At 40.9% G+C, this 16,413-nt stretch overlaps 1 protein-coding gene across 2 annotated transcripts in view; it reads left to right on the forward strand.

The window, feature by feature from the left end:
• DPP10 (dipeptidyl peptidase like 10) overlaps positions 1-16,413 on the forward strand; it is a 512,154-nt gene that overhangs the window by 60,829 nt on the left and 434,912 nt on the right. The window contains exon 3 of one of the 2 annotated variants that reach the window (XM_060262084.1): positions 10,611-10,705. In XM_060262084.1, coding sequence (XP_060118067.1) covers positions 10,611-10,705 — 95 coding nt within the window. Of the gene's footprint in view, positions 1-10,610; positions 10,706-11,039; positions 11,054-16,413 lie in introns of those variants that run through there. The other variant, XM_060262085.1, reaches the window with a different exon arrangement.

Here is a 16,413-nt window from a genome sequence, read left to right on the forward strand (position 1 = left end):
TACTTAATTCTTTCATCTTTAATTCTATTTTACCACCTTGGATTTTCAGTATTTGACCACATGATAGCCATTTTCCTTCACCTTCAGCATATATTTTTATTACTTCCGTTGGCACTATTCACAACGGCTTTCTCTCATCTCCATATTTTTTATATTTTACCCACGTATTTAACAGATTTCTCCATATTTAATGGTGTGAGAAGAAGCCGTCCATTTTACTTTTACCATAATACATATATGCGTGCCACCCAAATTTGTTTCCGTGTCCTTCTAATGCTAAAAGTTTTTTATTTAACAACATTATCCATTCTTTTATCCACGCCAAGCACACCGCCTCATGATATAGTTTTAAATCTGGTAGTTGAAATCCACCTCTTTCTTTAGCATCTGTTAACACTTTCATTTTAATTATTGGTTTCTTCCCAGCCCACACAAATTCCGAAATCTTCCTTTGCCATTTACTAAATTGTTTATTGTCCTTCACGATCTGAATAGTTTGAAACAAGTACATTATTCTCGGTAAAATATTCATTTTTATTGCGGCTATTCTTCCCAATAATGACAAATTGAGTCTATTCCATTTTAACATATCTTCTTCCACCTTATGCCATAACTTTTCATAATTATTTTTATATACGTCTAACGTTTAACATTTGTTTTATATACGTCTAACGTTTAACATTTGAATGTCTAACATTTGTTTTTCTTTTGTTTTTTATCCTTATTATTCAATGTAATTAAAATACCTCTCATCACTGCTTTATATGCTTCCCATACCGTTAGAAAGTCCATGTCCTCAGTTTCATTTATTTGAAAAAAGGCTTTAGTTTCTTTTTCTAGAGATGTCACTATTTCTTTGTTTTGTAGTAGATCTTCATTTAACCTCCACCTTCTGGGTTTTTTATTCGACTTTGTTGACCACATTAATGGGTTGTGGTCTCCTCTTACTTTAGGAAGAATCTCTATTTTTTTAGTTATAAGTCCTAAGTCTTTTGTACACCATATCATATCAATTCTTGAAAAAGTGTTATGTCTTGCTGAGAAAAAGGTATAATCCCGTACCTCAGAGTTGAATTCCTCCATAAATCCTCCGAGTTTTCTTGTTTGACTAATTCAAAGAAAGATTTTGGCAGTTTCCCTTCCTTATTATTTTTTTTTCTTCCCCGATCTATCCAATGTATTTTTAATTGTACTATTAAAATCTCCCATTATCATAATTTGTTCATATGACACTTGATCAAGCTGTTGCATTATTTCTTTAAAGAAAGAGTCTTTCGCACCATTTGGTGCATATAGTCCCAGCAGCAGTGGGTTTTTTTGTATTTAATGTTACTTCCACTGCTAAATATCTCCCATCATTGTCTTTCAAAATTTCTTTTGGCTCCAATTCTTGCTTAATATAAAAAAGTACACCTCTCTTTTTTTGTTTAGCCAATGAATAAAATTCCAAACCCAATTGCTTATTCCATAATAATTTATAGTCCATTTGTTTAATATGAACTTCTTGAAGACAAATTATGTTGCATTTTTGTTTTGTAACCCACTGACATGTTGCTTTTCTTTTTTGAGGTGAATTTAGTCCGTTTACATTCCAAGATAATAATTTGTAATCCATTATTTTTTTTTCTTTAAGCCGTGTTGCCAAATTCTTTATGGTCTTCCAAAAATCTTCTCAGTTCTTGTACACTTGTAATTGTAATCCTTCTGCCTTGGAGTTCAAAACTCAAAACTTCTGGTAAAATCCATCTATACCTTATATCATTGTCCCGTAGTTTTCCTGTTAATTTTTTATAAGTCTTTCTATCAGACAGTACTTTCTTTGGCAGCTCTCTCATAATCCTCACTACACTGCCTTCCACCACAAAGTTCTTTTCAAAGCTTTTGGCTATAATTCTTCTCACCATGTCCCGTGTCACAAATTTTACTAGTAATTTATTCTTCTTGGCATAAAGGGAATTGACTCTATACACATAGTCATATTGGTATTTTAATGTTACTAAATCATCTTCCAAAAAACCCACAATAATTTTTATTATATAGTCCTTCAGATCATGTTCATTTTCAGGTACCCCTCTCAGATATACCAGGTTTTCCATCAATTTACAGTCCTGCAATATAGCTTTTTCTTGCACACTTTTTAAGGTGGAATCATATTATTTTACTTTTTTCTCCACCTCATCCACTTTTTTGATGTTACTACAGTTTCATTTTTAAGGTCTTCAATTTTTTTCTCTAGAGCTACTGTACTAGCTTCAGTGTCCTTTTTAATTTCTTCCTTGAGCTCCTTCATTCCTTTCATCAGCCTTGCTTCCATAGCCTCTAACTGCTCCTGCATCTTTTCCATTGAGACGGCCCTTGTACATATTGGCTTGTGATCTGACATTAAAAAAATGCTCGAAAATTTGATCTCAACAAATTGAAAACTATGTATCAGATTTAAAAGAGCAGGACTTGCTATTTCCAATGAGCCTAAAATTGCCGCTCTAGGGGCCCCCCCAAGCCAAGATATTAATATTTCAATTTTTTTAAAAATCCAAAATGGTGGTTGTGACTTTTCTTACCCCTTTTTTCAAAAAAAATTCTTCCTTTTTAGTCCTCTGTAGTTGCTTTCAACAGTACTGTCCAGTAGGATTAACTTTATAATGTCCAAATATGCCAATTCCACCGATTTTCAAAGTCCCAAGCACTTAAAAAAAAAATTGCCCTTCTTTTAATGGTTGCTGATGTTTTTCTATGGTTTTTCAGTCCTAGAGTAGGCTGGCTGACTTGCAATTTGACCTTCTTCCAATGGTTGCTTCCTGTTTTTCTTGCCTCCAAGTCCCGTTCTCACTGGTAGTCAAATCACGCGATAGTACAAAACATCACTTCCTGTGGAATTCTACTGACCAGCAATACTGTGACGATGGGGGTGTTTTTCAGAAACTGCAAATATTCAAAACATTATTGTTTTTTTTCATTTTTAAACTCTGTTCTTTAATATTAAATAGTTCCAAATTCACCCCTCCTCCTCTTCTTTATATAAGCATGTTATAGTCTTTTTGTCCCCTTTTAATTATTTTTGTAAATCCTTATTTTAGTCCCGGAGTGAAAGATAAAAATCATTACCTTCTGCAGTAGCTATCCAAGTAGACACCGTCCTGATAGTAATCCAGATGTTATTTGTAATATAGAGGTGCTGGATCCTGGTGAGTTTAAGTCAATTTAATGACACTCGAGACCCTCTGCAGATGATATAACGCACTCGTTGCTGGAGATCCTTCAAAGCTTCAAAGGAGCCCCCTCTGGAGCTCCCTTTCCACCAAAGTACATCTCCTCCAAGTTTCCCAAGTGTGTCTTGGACTATTCTCTGAATGAGAAAAGTAGGTAGTAGGCATTAGATTGCCTTCTCTACCCCCCACACAGAGGTTCCAGCTGCCTCCTTTATGAGAGGCAGTTCAGCTCTCCATTTTCCAGCCCCCGTAAGTCCTAAGTAAAGGACTTCCTTTTGAGCAGATTCAAGAGCTGTATGATTCAGCACAGAATTTGATGATTTAGCACAGAATGACGGAATGGTGGAGCAATTTGTAAAAAAGAAAAAGGGCATGCCCAGACATGCGCTAAACTTCTTTGTGCAACCCCAGGCCTGTGCATCTTGCAGTGAGTTCCACAACAACAACATTGTATTTCAATAAAGCACACCTTTGTGGGCTTAAAACCTGACCTTTTGTCTGTTCATTTTTTAAAGAAACTAAACAAACAAATTTCTTTTATTTAAAAAACATTTATTTACATGATTACAAGGTTATTCAGCCAGGGGGTGTGACTGCTTTGTGTTTTTTAGATGCTCTGCGAGACAGCTGTGGCGTCTCTGAAATGGAGGCGGGGTTCTTTAGGCATTCCAAAGCATGGCGATTAGCTGTGTTGCCCACAACAGAAGATGACACATTTAGTTCAGCCATAGCCTTCATGAAAACATCCCAGCCTTTAGGCTTGTGATGGCTAGGCAGATCATGTGTTTGAGTGACAGCCTTCACCAGTTCCATAAGATGAGATCCTTTTATAGTTTCACCTCGATATACAAAGGTTCTATTGCCATCCCAAGAAGAAATAATTTTGTTCTGTTTCATTTTGTTTAAAAGCATCTTTGCACGGTTCTTAAACCTGTCAGGCAAGCTATCTATTATTTCTTGGAAGACCACATCAAAACTCATATTGGTTTCTCCAGAGGCTGTCTCTGGCTGAGGCAGAAACAGATTCAGTTTAGATTTTTCAGTTTCTCCCTGCTTCACATGAGCTAAAAAGTTTTGCAGCAGAGTTTCAAATAGGCTTACTTTTCGAAACTCTTAAATCTTGCCTTTTAGAATACCCTTCATTTCAGTATCTAGGGAGTGCATGCATTGGCTCTGATGTTCTCCTCCTTAAAGGGAGGGGGGGTTTCTTAATTGTTCCAGCTGATGGCTAGGAACCAAGTACACTTTTTTTGCATATTCCATCACTTGCTTGTTAAAAGGCCAGTTAAGAGAGGAATAGCAAAACTTATCAGAGGCCTTATAAATCCGCCAGATTTTTTCACCAGCTGTTTCTTCTTTTTCAATGATACTCGCTTGTTACTCAGTTTTTTAATGAAATGTCACCTTTTCCTCAACACGCACACCTGACGTGGTGAAAGAGGAATGTTCCCTTTTAAAGTATTGAGCGCAATTTCTGAGATAGCTGCGACCAGATCATCTGAACATAGAATAGCTTTCTTTTGTTGTGGGGTAGTCTTGATAAGTAGTCTTAGGAGGGGCATATATATTTAATAATTTACAGTAGTTAAAACAATTAACACAATTAAGACAGAAGAAACAGAGACAGTCTATTAATTTGGTGTTAATCTGATGGTGACGGGCTTCCTCCGAAGTTCTTAAATGCCAGTCAGTTGTATGCTAACCGTAAGAGGACAGTCTTGCAGGACTTGCGAAACTGCCCAAGGTTCCACAAGGCCCTCACTTCATTCGGTAACTGGTTCCACCAGCAGGGGGCTGTGATTGAAAAGGCCCTATCTCTGATCGATTTCAGTCAGGCCTCCTTCGGCCCGGGGATTACTAGCAGATTTTGTGATCCAGATCTAAGTACTCTCTGGGGGACATGTGGGGAGAGACAGTCCCTAAGGTAGATAGATCGTAGGCCATATAGGGCTTTAAAGGTGATAACCAGCACCTTGTAATGAACCCGGCATACTATTGGCAGCAAGTGCAGTTCCCGCAGTCCCGGCAGAATGTGCTCCCGCCTGGGAAGCCCTAATAACAGCCGGGCCGCAGCATTCTGCACTAGCTGCAACGTCCAGGTTCAGCACAGGCGCAGCCCCATGTTGAGGGCATTACAGTAGACCAGCCTCGAGGTGACTGTTGTATGAATCACTGTTGCCAGGTTTGTACCGTCTGTTTCCTTTTGTGCCCACTGGGGGCTCGTTTTGTTTTTAAGACATATATAGCAGGCCATTGGGGCGGGAAAAGCCCCATTCTTAATCTCAATGAATCTGGCATGCACGCATTTAAATCCACCACCAGATACCCATAAGGTTTTTGTGTTGCATCCTCAAAGGCCTTCAGAAAGAATTGGGACTTCCCCGGGTACATTTGGTGGGCCAGAGTGGCAATCTGTAATTTGTCCCTGGGTTTTTAAACAGAAGCAGGTATTTTATATTTAAACTTATGGTTCTGGTGCTTTTTCCATGAAAGAAAATATTCTGAGTAATAAATATAATGCTCAGATTCCGATGATGCATGTATTTTGTAAAGGCTCTCTCAATTTCAGGGTTTTGACAAGCAGAGTCCATCAAATCATCCACTATAATCAGACTTACTTTATTAGCGGGGAACAGTTGATCATCATTTAGGGTTTCAGGCAGCCCTTCAACAAACTTTACAGATATGAATTTACAGAGGATTTCATCATACAGATTCTGCCAGCAGCTGTAAAACCACATGATATTGATCTTGGCCAGGTGCTCTCCCCACCACTTTTCCGCTTGCAGATTCCACCGAGTATTGGACCGTGTGGTTACCATGGCGGCTACTTGGGAAGGGGAGATTAAAGAGTCCACCACCTCCTCTTTTTGGTTGTTGTGCTGAGGGAGGCGCGAAAGGGCATCAGCCAAAAAGTTCTTTGTCCCTGGAATGTGCCTCAGCACAAAATCAAATTTGGAAAAGAACCCCGCCCACCTAATTTGCTTTTCATTGAGTTTACGACGACCGGTGAGCACCTCCAGATTTTTGTGATCGGTCCAAATTTCGAAGGGCAATTTGGCACCTTCCAGCCATGACCTTCAGGTTTTTAAAGCATAAGTCATGGCAAAAGCCTCTTTATCCCACACTGACCCATATATATATACATACATATATATATATATATATATATATATATATATATACATACATATATATATATATATATATATATATATATATATATATATATATATATATATATATATATATATATATATATATATATATATATAATTAAATCTATTTTATATTAAATCTATATTCAATCAAAAAATTGAATCAATATGTAAGTATGATATATTTTTTCACTGGAAGAGGTTTGGTGGTGTCTGAATGTCCTTCTGCTATTTTTGTATAATATTTTCTTTTGTTAGTGGTCCCAGGTCTGATGAAGACTGGAAAGAAACAAGTACTTAATCGATTGGCTTGTCACCACACTACTTTGGGACTTGAATATACATGTTTTGGACATTTGGACTGATTTCTATATACTTCTTAGTAAATTGGTCACTAGCTTGCACTATTAATGAGTGGCAGGAGTCCTTGCAATCGCTAGAAGTGGTTGCTTGTTGACAGTACAGGTAGAAGTAGGATGGGGCTGTACAGAACAAGGCCATTCTCAGTGAGTGACTAATGGCCCAGTGTTACCCTTCTTTTTCTGGAATAATTTAAATGGTAACATGTAAAAATATCCTAATTTTTTCTGCTTTTTTTTTAAATTTTACCAAGCATGCATCAAATGCTTCATTATCCTATCTAAGAATGTTCTTTATCACATAAAATGTCATTCATTAGACTGACACTATAACAGAAATGAACAGTGGTTAATTATTATTACTGTACTAATGTTCAACATTTAAATAGTAACTATTTATGCATACTGTTAAGTGCTGTGTTTGATGCATGAGGATGCATGATTAAAGCGCCTTATCAGTGATACGGCATGTCTACTAAGTGACTCCAAACTACTGCTAAGCTCCAGAACATGTGGCAACATATGCAGTTGGGGCAGGGGAAACATCTTGCCATTGTGCCCTTTTTGGATCCTTCATTAGAATATGCATACTCATTGGCAGATCCTGGGATCCTCTGATACTGCCTCTTGATTGGCCAGTTTGAATTATGCAGCCAATCGAGATGCAGATCTTTGGGTCCTCTCAGTCTGTTGTGTTGCGCCACAAGCTCCAGGCATACCTTCACATACATAACACATGCCATTTTATTCAGGATCTCAAAAGACTTCCTAAGAATTCATGTTCGGTATTCATTCTTAATTCAAAACGCATTGTTTAGATATTTTAGAGCAGGGTCCATAAATAGCATTTCAATAGTATATTGAAGGGAAAATGGATTGGATCCAATGAACTATGAACTACTAAAAAAAAAAGACTGTGGCATGTGGCACTACGTAATAACAAAGAGTCTCAAGAAATCATCTCCACACTTTCTGTAAAAGTGTTTGTTCTATTTGCAGAAGAACTTGGGTCAGAAGGGAGAAACAATTCTCTCCTGGTAAGCAGTATCCCTGTACTGCATTATATTCTGTCCCTGAATGTTGCTATGGCGGGGGGCGGGGAGGGGCTTTGGGCAAAGGCATATCTTCTGTGAGTTCACTCTATTCATGGTTCATTGGGTCCCCATCTGCCATACATTTAGTAGATAATACCACTTTTTCAGTATCCCATCTGGTGGCATACTGTAGGATATACCATTGGATAAAGTTGTAGTTATTTATAGGGATGGGGACAGAACTAAACCTGAGCCAGCATCTGGGCCAGACTTTGCCTGGTTCAGAGTTCACAAGCTGAGGTTTGTGGAAGGCACCTTCCCCCAAACTCTCACCAAGCTTTCTGGCTTGGTTAGGCTCACTGGTAAGCCACTTCCAGGTGGTATTGGGCCCTGCCCCCATGTGCCCACATCATCTGTAAGTGATGCAAGTCTGTTGCTGACATGCTTACATCACTTCCAGGTAACATAGGTGTGCTGGAGCAAGGCCCAGAGCCATCTGAATCAATTCAATTTGGGTGAGTTTTTTGTTTGGGGGTTCAGTTTGGGGTTTGGTCTGGGGCTACCTAGTTTGTGAACCCCAGACCAAACAAGGCATTTCTGGTCTCTAGTTATTTCTATTAATATTTTAATATATATATATATATTTGTTCTCAGGGAGTTATTTTATAGTATTCCCCCAGGAATAGTTTTCTTTCCTTATTATTATTTTAGTGATATGGCTGGACCAAACTAGAGCTGTGAACTCCATCTTGGGAAATCCCTGAGATCTGGGGGTCAGGAAATGTAATTCCATAGAGTTAAGGCTGCAAGTTCCCCTTGGGGAACTGCCCTCTGTAGTGTGGTGATCAGTTGTAGTTCTGAGAGAACTCTAAGCCTCACCAGGATGATGGTAACCCTAGACCAAACTGATTGTATTAATTCATTTCCTGCTACATATTGCTGGGAGAAGGAGTGTCCAGAACAATCTCATTAGAAAATGTGGAAGTACTTCTGAATTGTACTATATCGGCTGTATTATGGTTGTAGACACAATGTAGAACAATGATTTGATTAAAATATATGGATAAAGTTTTTCTTTCCCCCAAAGATTTTCTTCTGTAACAGTTTTCCTTTACAAGTGCTTCATTCTTGATTAACAGCTTTTGAACAAAACAGAGGTTTCATGATTAAGATCTCATGTCCAAACATCTACTGATTTTGCCCAGGGAAATTAGCCTTGCTTCACACAAAAGAACAGGAAAGGACTACAGTGATTGATTGATTGATTGATCTGTTTATTTATTTAAGTTTATAACCTGCCCTCCCCAAAGTGGGCTCAGGGTGGGTAACAACAGAGAGCATTTACAATAAAAAATTATCATGACATCAAATATGAGTTAAAATAGCAGATAAAATATTAATTAACATACCAGAATGTTGATATGAAATCATATTCTATAAGTGGCCCTAAACTGGGGTAAAACAGTCAGATGTTGGTAATCTTATGGGGCCATCTAAAGTAGGGAGGCCATATGATGTTTTGTCCATCGCCTCAGCCAAAAGCCTGGCTGAACAGCTCCATTTCGCAGGCCCTGCAGAATTGCATCAGGCTCCACAGGGCCCTGATCTGCATGGGGATCTTGTTCCACAAGGTGGGGGCCAATACAGAAAAAGCCCTGGCCCTGACTGAGGCTAAGTGGACTTCTTTTGGGCCAGGGATAACCACTAGATATTGATCACTGGAGCACAAGGCTCTCCAGGGAGTATGTGGGGAGAGGTGGTTCCAGGCCACTCAAGGCTTTAAAGATCAATACCAAGACCTTGAATTAGATCCTGTACTCAATTGGTAGCCAGTGCAGCCGGCAAAGCACCAGCTGCATGTGCACTCGCATATGTGCTGCAGTCAGCAGGCAGGTTGCCACATTCTGCACCAAGTGGAGTTTCTGGGTTAGGTTCAAGCGTAAGCCTGCATAAAGAGAGTTTATTTATTTATACCCTGCCCTCCCCGCTGAGGCAGGCTCAGGGTGGCTGTGTGACATCTCAGGTTCACAATTTGATCCCTAGTTATCATATTGTAACAAATTATAGTAATCCAGTTATATATATAAAATCCAGTCTGGAAAAGACCACTGCATGGGACACTGTGGCAAGGTTCTGAGCAGAAAGGTACAAGTCTAGCTGCCTGACCTGTCATAGATGATAAAAGGCAGATCTGGCCACTGTGGTGACCTGGGCCTCCACACAAAGAGGCATCCAGAATCACTCCTAGGTGATCAGGACAAGAGATGCCCCCTCGAGGGATGGAAGCTTAATTTCTGAACCAATTCCACCCCAGCCAAGCATAGGACTTCCATCTTCATTGGATTAAATTTCAGTCGACTTTTGCAACCATTTAGTGGTTGTATGTTCAACTAAGGTTACCAACTCTTGGTTGGGAAATACCTGGAGGTTTGAGACTGGAGTCTGAGGAGGATAGGGTTTAGGAAAGGGAGGGACTTCAATGGTTTAATGCCATAGATTCCATCTTCCAAAGTCACCATTTTATCCAGGTGAACTCATCTCTGTCACTAGAGATCAATCGTAATCCCAGGCGATCTCCAGCCACTAGTTGGAGGTTAGTAACCCTATATGGAACCACTTCTGTTAGTGAGGTCAGCAATATCGGAATCATTTAGTTTCTTTCTTATTATTTCTGGATAAATGAACAATATTAGATGCTGCTAATGAGGTTGTTACTTCAATCTAAGCCATTTTTAACGTATTAGCTTGTAAGTGATGGCTTTTCTTTATTGAATGGGTCTAGCAACTAAGAAGCTATTGCATTAAATGTTTTGCCTTTGCAAGTTCTTAATGCATTTTTTCTATTAACAGATACAGAAGTGGTCTATAAAAACAGGCATGGACATGTTGTTAAACTGAATGTAGAAACAAATTCAACGACCTTATTGCTGGAAAATGCAACTTTTGTAAGTATTAATTTATGTCTAATAAGGGCTTAAGTTTGCTGCATATTAAAGATTTTATTACAATCTAGAAAAGCACAAATCTAACCACATGTGTAGCAGGGTTTGATCTTCCCCCTACCCCAGTAACTCTCTCTAAAACTCCTCAAGCACAATTTCAGAGAGCAATGGTCTCACTGCTTGTGAAACATGGTGGTGGAAAGTGTCATCAAGTCACAGCTGAAATATGGCAGCCCTGTAGGGTTTTCAAGGCAAGAGACATTCAGAAGTTAATTGCCATTGGTTGCCTCCACATCATGACCCTGGTATTCTTTGGAGATCTCCTGGAAAATGCTGGAAAATGCAACTTTTGTAAGTATTAATTTATGTCTAATAAGGGCTTAAGTTTGCTGCATATTAAAGATTTTATTACAATCTAGAAAAGCACAAATCTAACCACATGTGTAGCAGGGTTTGATCTTCCCCCTACCCCAGTAACTCTCTCTAAAACTCCTCAAGCACAATTTCAGAGAGCAATGGTCTCACTGCTTGTGAAACATGGTGGTGGAAAGTGTCATCAAGTCACAGCTGAAATATGGCAGCCCTGTAGGGTTTTCAAGGCAAGAGACATTCAGAAGTTAATTGCCATTGGTTGCCTCCACATCATGACCCTGGTATTCTTTGGAGATCTCCCATCCAAATAATAGCTGCTTAGCTTCTGAGATCTGAAAAGATGAGGATACCCAGGTAAGAGCCTGTGAAACATATTATCCTTCTTTCCTGACCAGATTAGCTACAGTAGCCCTTCTCAAACATTTTAAATTGGGAGAATGAAATATGAGTAAGGGAAAAGTGAAATTGTGAGGATAAACTCCATCCCAACTTGTGCACAGTTATTAAAAAGGTAAAGGTAGTCCCCTGTGCAAGCACCAGTCATTTCCAACTCTGGGGTGATGTTGCTTTCACAATGTTTTCGCGGCAAATTTTTTTACGAGGTGGTTTGCCAATTGCCTTCCCCAGTCATCTACACTTCCCCCCCCCACCCCAGCAAGCTGGGTACTCATTTTACCAACCTCAGAAGGATAGAAGGCTGAGTCAACCATGAGCCGGCTACCTGAACCCAGCTTCCACCAGGATCAAACTCAGGTCGTGAGCAAAGCTTAGGACTGCAGTACTGCAGCTTTACCACTCTGTGCCATGGGGCTCTTAACACAGTTATTAGAAGGAGACCACACACACACACACACATACAGCAGAGTTCCCAATCATGCAAAAAAAAATTTCTGTGCATAGAATGTACGTGTGTAGGTTTTGTACATACATCCCAAAGAACATGTACTGTTGACCACTAAGGTGACAGTTTTGCTGTTTCCTACTTAATGATTATTTTATCTACTTAGAATTTTTGAAAGCTTCCGAAGAACACATAGATGAAATAGGTTTACCATGGGCAGGTTCAAACATGCTCTCTCTGACTGTAGAATGATGACGTCCAGGGCCAGCTCTACATATTTTTTGAGTGGGGGCAAAACAAAAAAATGGCACCCCCACTCAAAAAATGCAAGAGGGGAAGCTCTGGGGTTGCTTACCCCCCCCCCAAGCACCCCAGTGGGGTGTTTAAATAGGGAGGGAAGCTGCAGGGCTGCCTTTTCTGCTTTGTGGAGAGGCTGCAAGGGCAGGCGATCTGCCTCCCCCCACCCGGCCACCATGGGGGAGGGGTGCCCAATTCAGCATGACCACAGCAGGACATGGGCAAGTGCCCCCTCTGCTCCCCTAGATCTGGCCCTGATGATATCTTCCATCCACTCACTCACTCTCTATTTGACTCTTTCGAGGAATGTAAATGTTCCAATTGCAAACATTCTTTTGCATTAATGAGTGGGATTAATAGATGTGAGGAAGTCTTGTTTAATAATATGTAGGTTGGCTAATTTTTTTCATGTCCTCTCATAAAATGCTCACTTTCCCCCTTTCCTTGTTACTGATGTGGAAAGAGTTTTTCTCCTCCTGTAGTAAGTTATGCAAGATGGCTTTAACAGTTGTATCAGTTGTAGTGTTGCTTCATGTTGTCTTGTAACTATTCTGCAAAACTGATAGTGCTCCAAAGTTCTGTCCACACATAATCTATGCATTGTATTATTACATGCATCCAGGGTATGAATCCCTATAGAATCTGTAGGACCTCACTTGTTGTCCCAACATCTCCTGGCTGGGACTTGGGTGCAGCCCCCCCTGATTCACCCAACAATGTACCCCCACTGAAGCCCCCATGGCTTCCTGAGGATTGCCCCACTCACCCAGCTTTGGGCCAAATGGCCGAGAGCCCGAAGACACTGGCAGCAACCAGCAGAGCAGCCAGGAAACACCACAGCACAGTCCCAGCAGCAGTGCCAGCACCAGAGAACCTGAGGAGGCCAGCAGTGGCTGGTGAGAAGTGGAAGGCATGGCATGGCATGGCCCAGGAAGTGGCAGAGCAAGGCCCCAAGGCTGGCCACAGGTTCATGGTGAGCACTGACTGCAGGGGGCCCTGGGAGCCCCCAAGGCATCAGCTGAAGCCCAGCCCAACCCCCCAGCTACAGAGATGCCCAGCCAGCCTGTCCACATTGAGCCCATCCCTCTGCCATTGCATCCAGCGATGGAAGATCAGACAGGCCCAGGGATGTCTCCCCACCAGACCACAGAGGCACAGTCCACCCTAACAGTGCCCTGGCCTTGGCTGGGCATCTGGACTTAAAACAGGGAATAGGGCCAAGAAGAGGGGCTAATGGGAAGCGGGGCAGTGATTGGAAGGAGGGATAAAAGGGGACCACGTATGGAGGATGAGGAGGACTGAGTGCTGAAAGCAAGTAGGGCCCAGATTGAAGGGCTGAGCCAACTCCAGGCAGGTGAAGGAGACCACCAGGGCAATGTTAACCTGGCTTCCACCCATTCTGAGTCCTCTGGCCTCTAAAGAAGGGACACTTCTCCCAAATAAGGGTGCTGGCCACCTGGGGGCCTGTCCTGGGAGAGGAGGCAGGGAGTGACGCTGGTCCTTGCTTTAAGGCAGTGAGGAAGTGCTGTCAGCTGCTTCGGATGTCCACAGTCAAGTGGACAGTTGGACTTGCAGTTTGGAGAGCTCAGCTTTGACCATCACCACTGCTGCTGAGTGGAGCATATTGGGAAAGACTTCATGGTCATGGTCCTCCACAAATACCAGGGAATCAGATGTTGTAGCATCCAGCAAAAGGCTGTGTGCTCCATGAGGGAGAAGGATTGCCATCCACAGCAATCATCTCACCAATAAGGTGAGTGAGTGCTTCCTGAGCCCTCCCCCTTGCCCTTTTGGGTGGCCCTGTTGGCTTCCCTTCTGTTATGACCATTTGGAGCAGAGAGAAGAGAGACTGGGTGACCCGAGACCACTCCTGACACCCAACACCTGGGAGGGTATAGAAATGCAGACTTTCATCCAAAGAACTCACCATCTAAGCAGACCCATCATTATGGGGACCCATTCCAACTTCCTGTGGAGGCCCCCCAGAAGCACAAGGGCAGGATCAGCTGAGCAGGAGAGGAGAGCAAGAGGCAGCAGGTCTTTGTACTCTCACACGCAGGATCAGCCAAGCAGGATGAGAGAGTGAGAGAAGAAGACTGCAGATTTATACCCCGCCTTTCTATCTGAGTGGCCTTGTGGCGCAGAGTGGTAAAGCAGCAGTACTGCAATACTGTGATCTGAACTCTCTGCTCACGACCTGAATTCGATTCCGGCGGAAGCTGGATTCAGGTAACCGGCCCAAGGTTGGCTCAGCCTTCCATTCTTCTGAGGTCGGTAAAATAAGTACCCAGCTTGCTGGGGGGGGAAGTGTAAAAGACTGGGGAAGGCAATGACAAACCACGCTGTAAAAAGTCTGCCGTGAAAACATTGTGAAAGCAACGTCACCCCAGAGTCAGAAACGACTGGTGCTTGCACAGGGGACCTTTCCTTTCCTTTCCTTTCCTTTCCTTTCCTTTCCTTTCCTTTCCTTTCCTTTCCTTTCCTTTCCTTTCCTTTCCTTTCCTTTCCTTTCCTTTCCTTTCCTTTCCTTTCCTTTCCTTTCCTTTCCTTTCCTTTCCTTTCCTTTCTATCTGAATCAGAGACTCAGAGAGGCTTACAATCTCCTATATCTTCTCCCCTCACAACAGATACCCTGTGAGGTGGGTGGGGCTGAGAGGGCAAGAGACAAACCGATGATGATAGCAAGAAATATGGTGAAAATCCTGAGAGAGGTACCATGGCTAGTGAGACAAAAGAAGAGAGAATACCAAACTTTGACTAGCTTCCTGAGGGAAAGAGAGATACCCTATACATGGCTAATGCTGGAAGGCCTCCTTTTTACTTATGAAGAGAACAGGTATAGGATAAATTCCATTTTCAAAGCTCAGAATTTTCTAGACAAGGGAAAGGAAAAAGAGGGGAAGGAAAAGAAGGATGATGAAGAGGAAGAAGAAAGCTCTGGTGAAGAGGACCCAAATGAACCACGGAAATACCGACAAGATTACAGACTAAAAAAGATTAAAAAGATAGTGATAAGAAAAATTCATTATGGCATCAATAATTTCTATTAACGTGAATGGACTTAATTCTTCTGTTAAAAGGAGGAAGACTTTTAGATACCTGACAAAATTGGAAATGGACATAATTTGGTTACAAGAAACCCATATTTTAGCTAAAGATCAACACCTTGTGAAAAATAAGAAACCTGGCAGTTGGTTTACAGCAACAGACATGAATAAAAAAGAAAAGGGGAGTAGGATAAATGTTAAGGATAAATTTAACCCACAACTACAGTACGCTTCGGAAGATGGAAGAATTCTTTTAGTGGAAGTCACGATGGACAACAAAAAAATTCTACTGGCAAATATTTATGCTCCAAATGATCATCAAGAGAAATTTTTTCAGGATTTACATTTGAAGTTATCAAATCTAGAATATGTAGAACATTGCATAGTAGAAGACTTTAATGCAGTTTCTGATAGACAATTAGACAAAAAAATACATAAATATACTAAAAGCAAAAGTCCTCAGCTACCAATAAGCTTTTGGAAGCTAGTATAAGAACTGGATCTGGTTGATGTATGGAGAACAAGATATCCAAATTCAAAAGATTTTACCTACTAGCGGCTTCAAATTAAGATACCGAAATGGGCGTTTGAGAGAGAACTTGGCTGGAATTTTCAGTTGGCTTATGAGGAAGCTGCAGGAGCAGCGGAACGCAATCAAAGCCAGAGTTTGAATGAAGGCAAGAATTTTTCCTTCAGAAGCCAACAAGCAACGGAGGGACTCCTGTGGAACTTTATTATTGAGTCTTAGTACTCTATTTGGAAAATTAAGAGACCGTGAGGGGTTCTCCCTAAAATACTGTATTTGAGACTCTTGTTTGGCTTTAATTTCTGATTGTATGAATGTATGCCTACTTTTGTATGCTGTTCATTATATGACACAATACAATATACTTAATTTTGTATAAACTATTCAAGAGTGTGTGTCTTGCACAATATTTTTGATATTTTTGTATCAGATAAGGGCAAACTTTCAACTCTGCCCATATTCTGTAGTTAAGGAAAGAATTTATTATTGTTAAGTCTGTTTTTGATTATATACAGACTGGGTTTTAATGTTATATACTCTGATGTTGTCAGAACTTGTATCTGTTATGTATGCTAAGCTTGGTAATGTTAGCCTGACTGACTCCATATTGTAACTGCATACTAATCCC

Source organism: Heteronotia binoei, chromosome 21 (genome assembly GCF_032191835.1).
Source record: "Heteronotia binoei isolate CCM8104 ecotype False Entrance Well chromosome 21, APGP_CSIRO_Hbin_v1, whole genome shotgun sequence".
Classification (NCBI taxonomy): domain Eukaryota; kingdom Metazoa; phylum Chordata; class Lepidosauria; order Squamata; family Gekkonidae; genus Heteronotia; species Heteronotia binoei.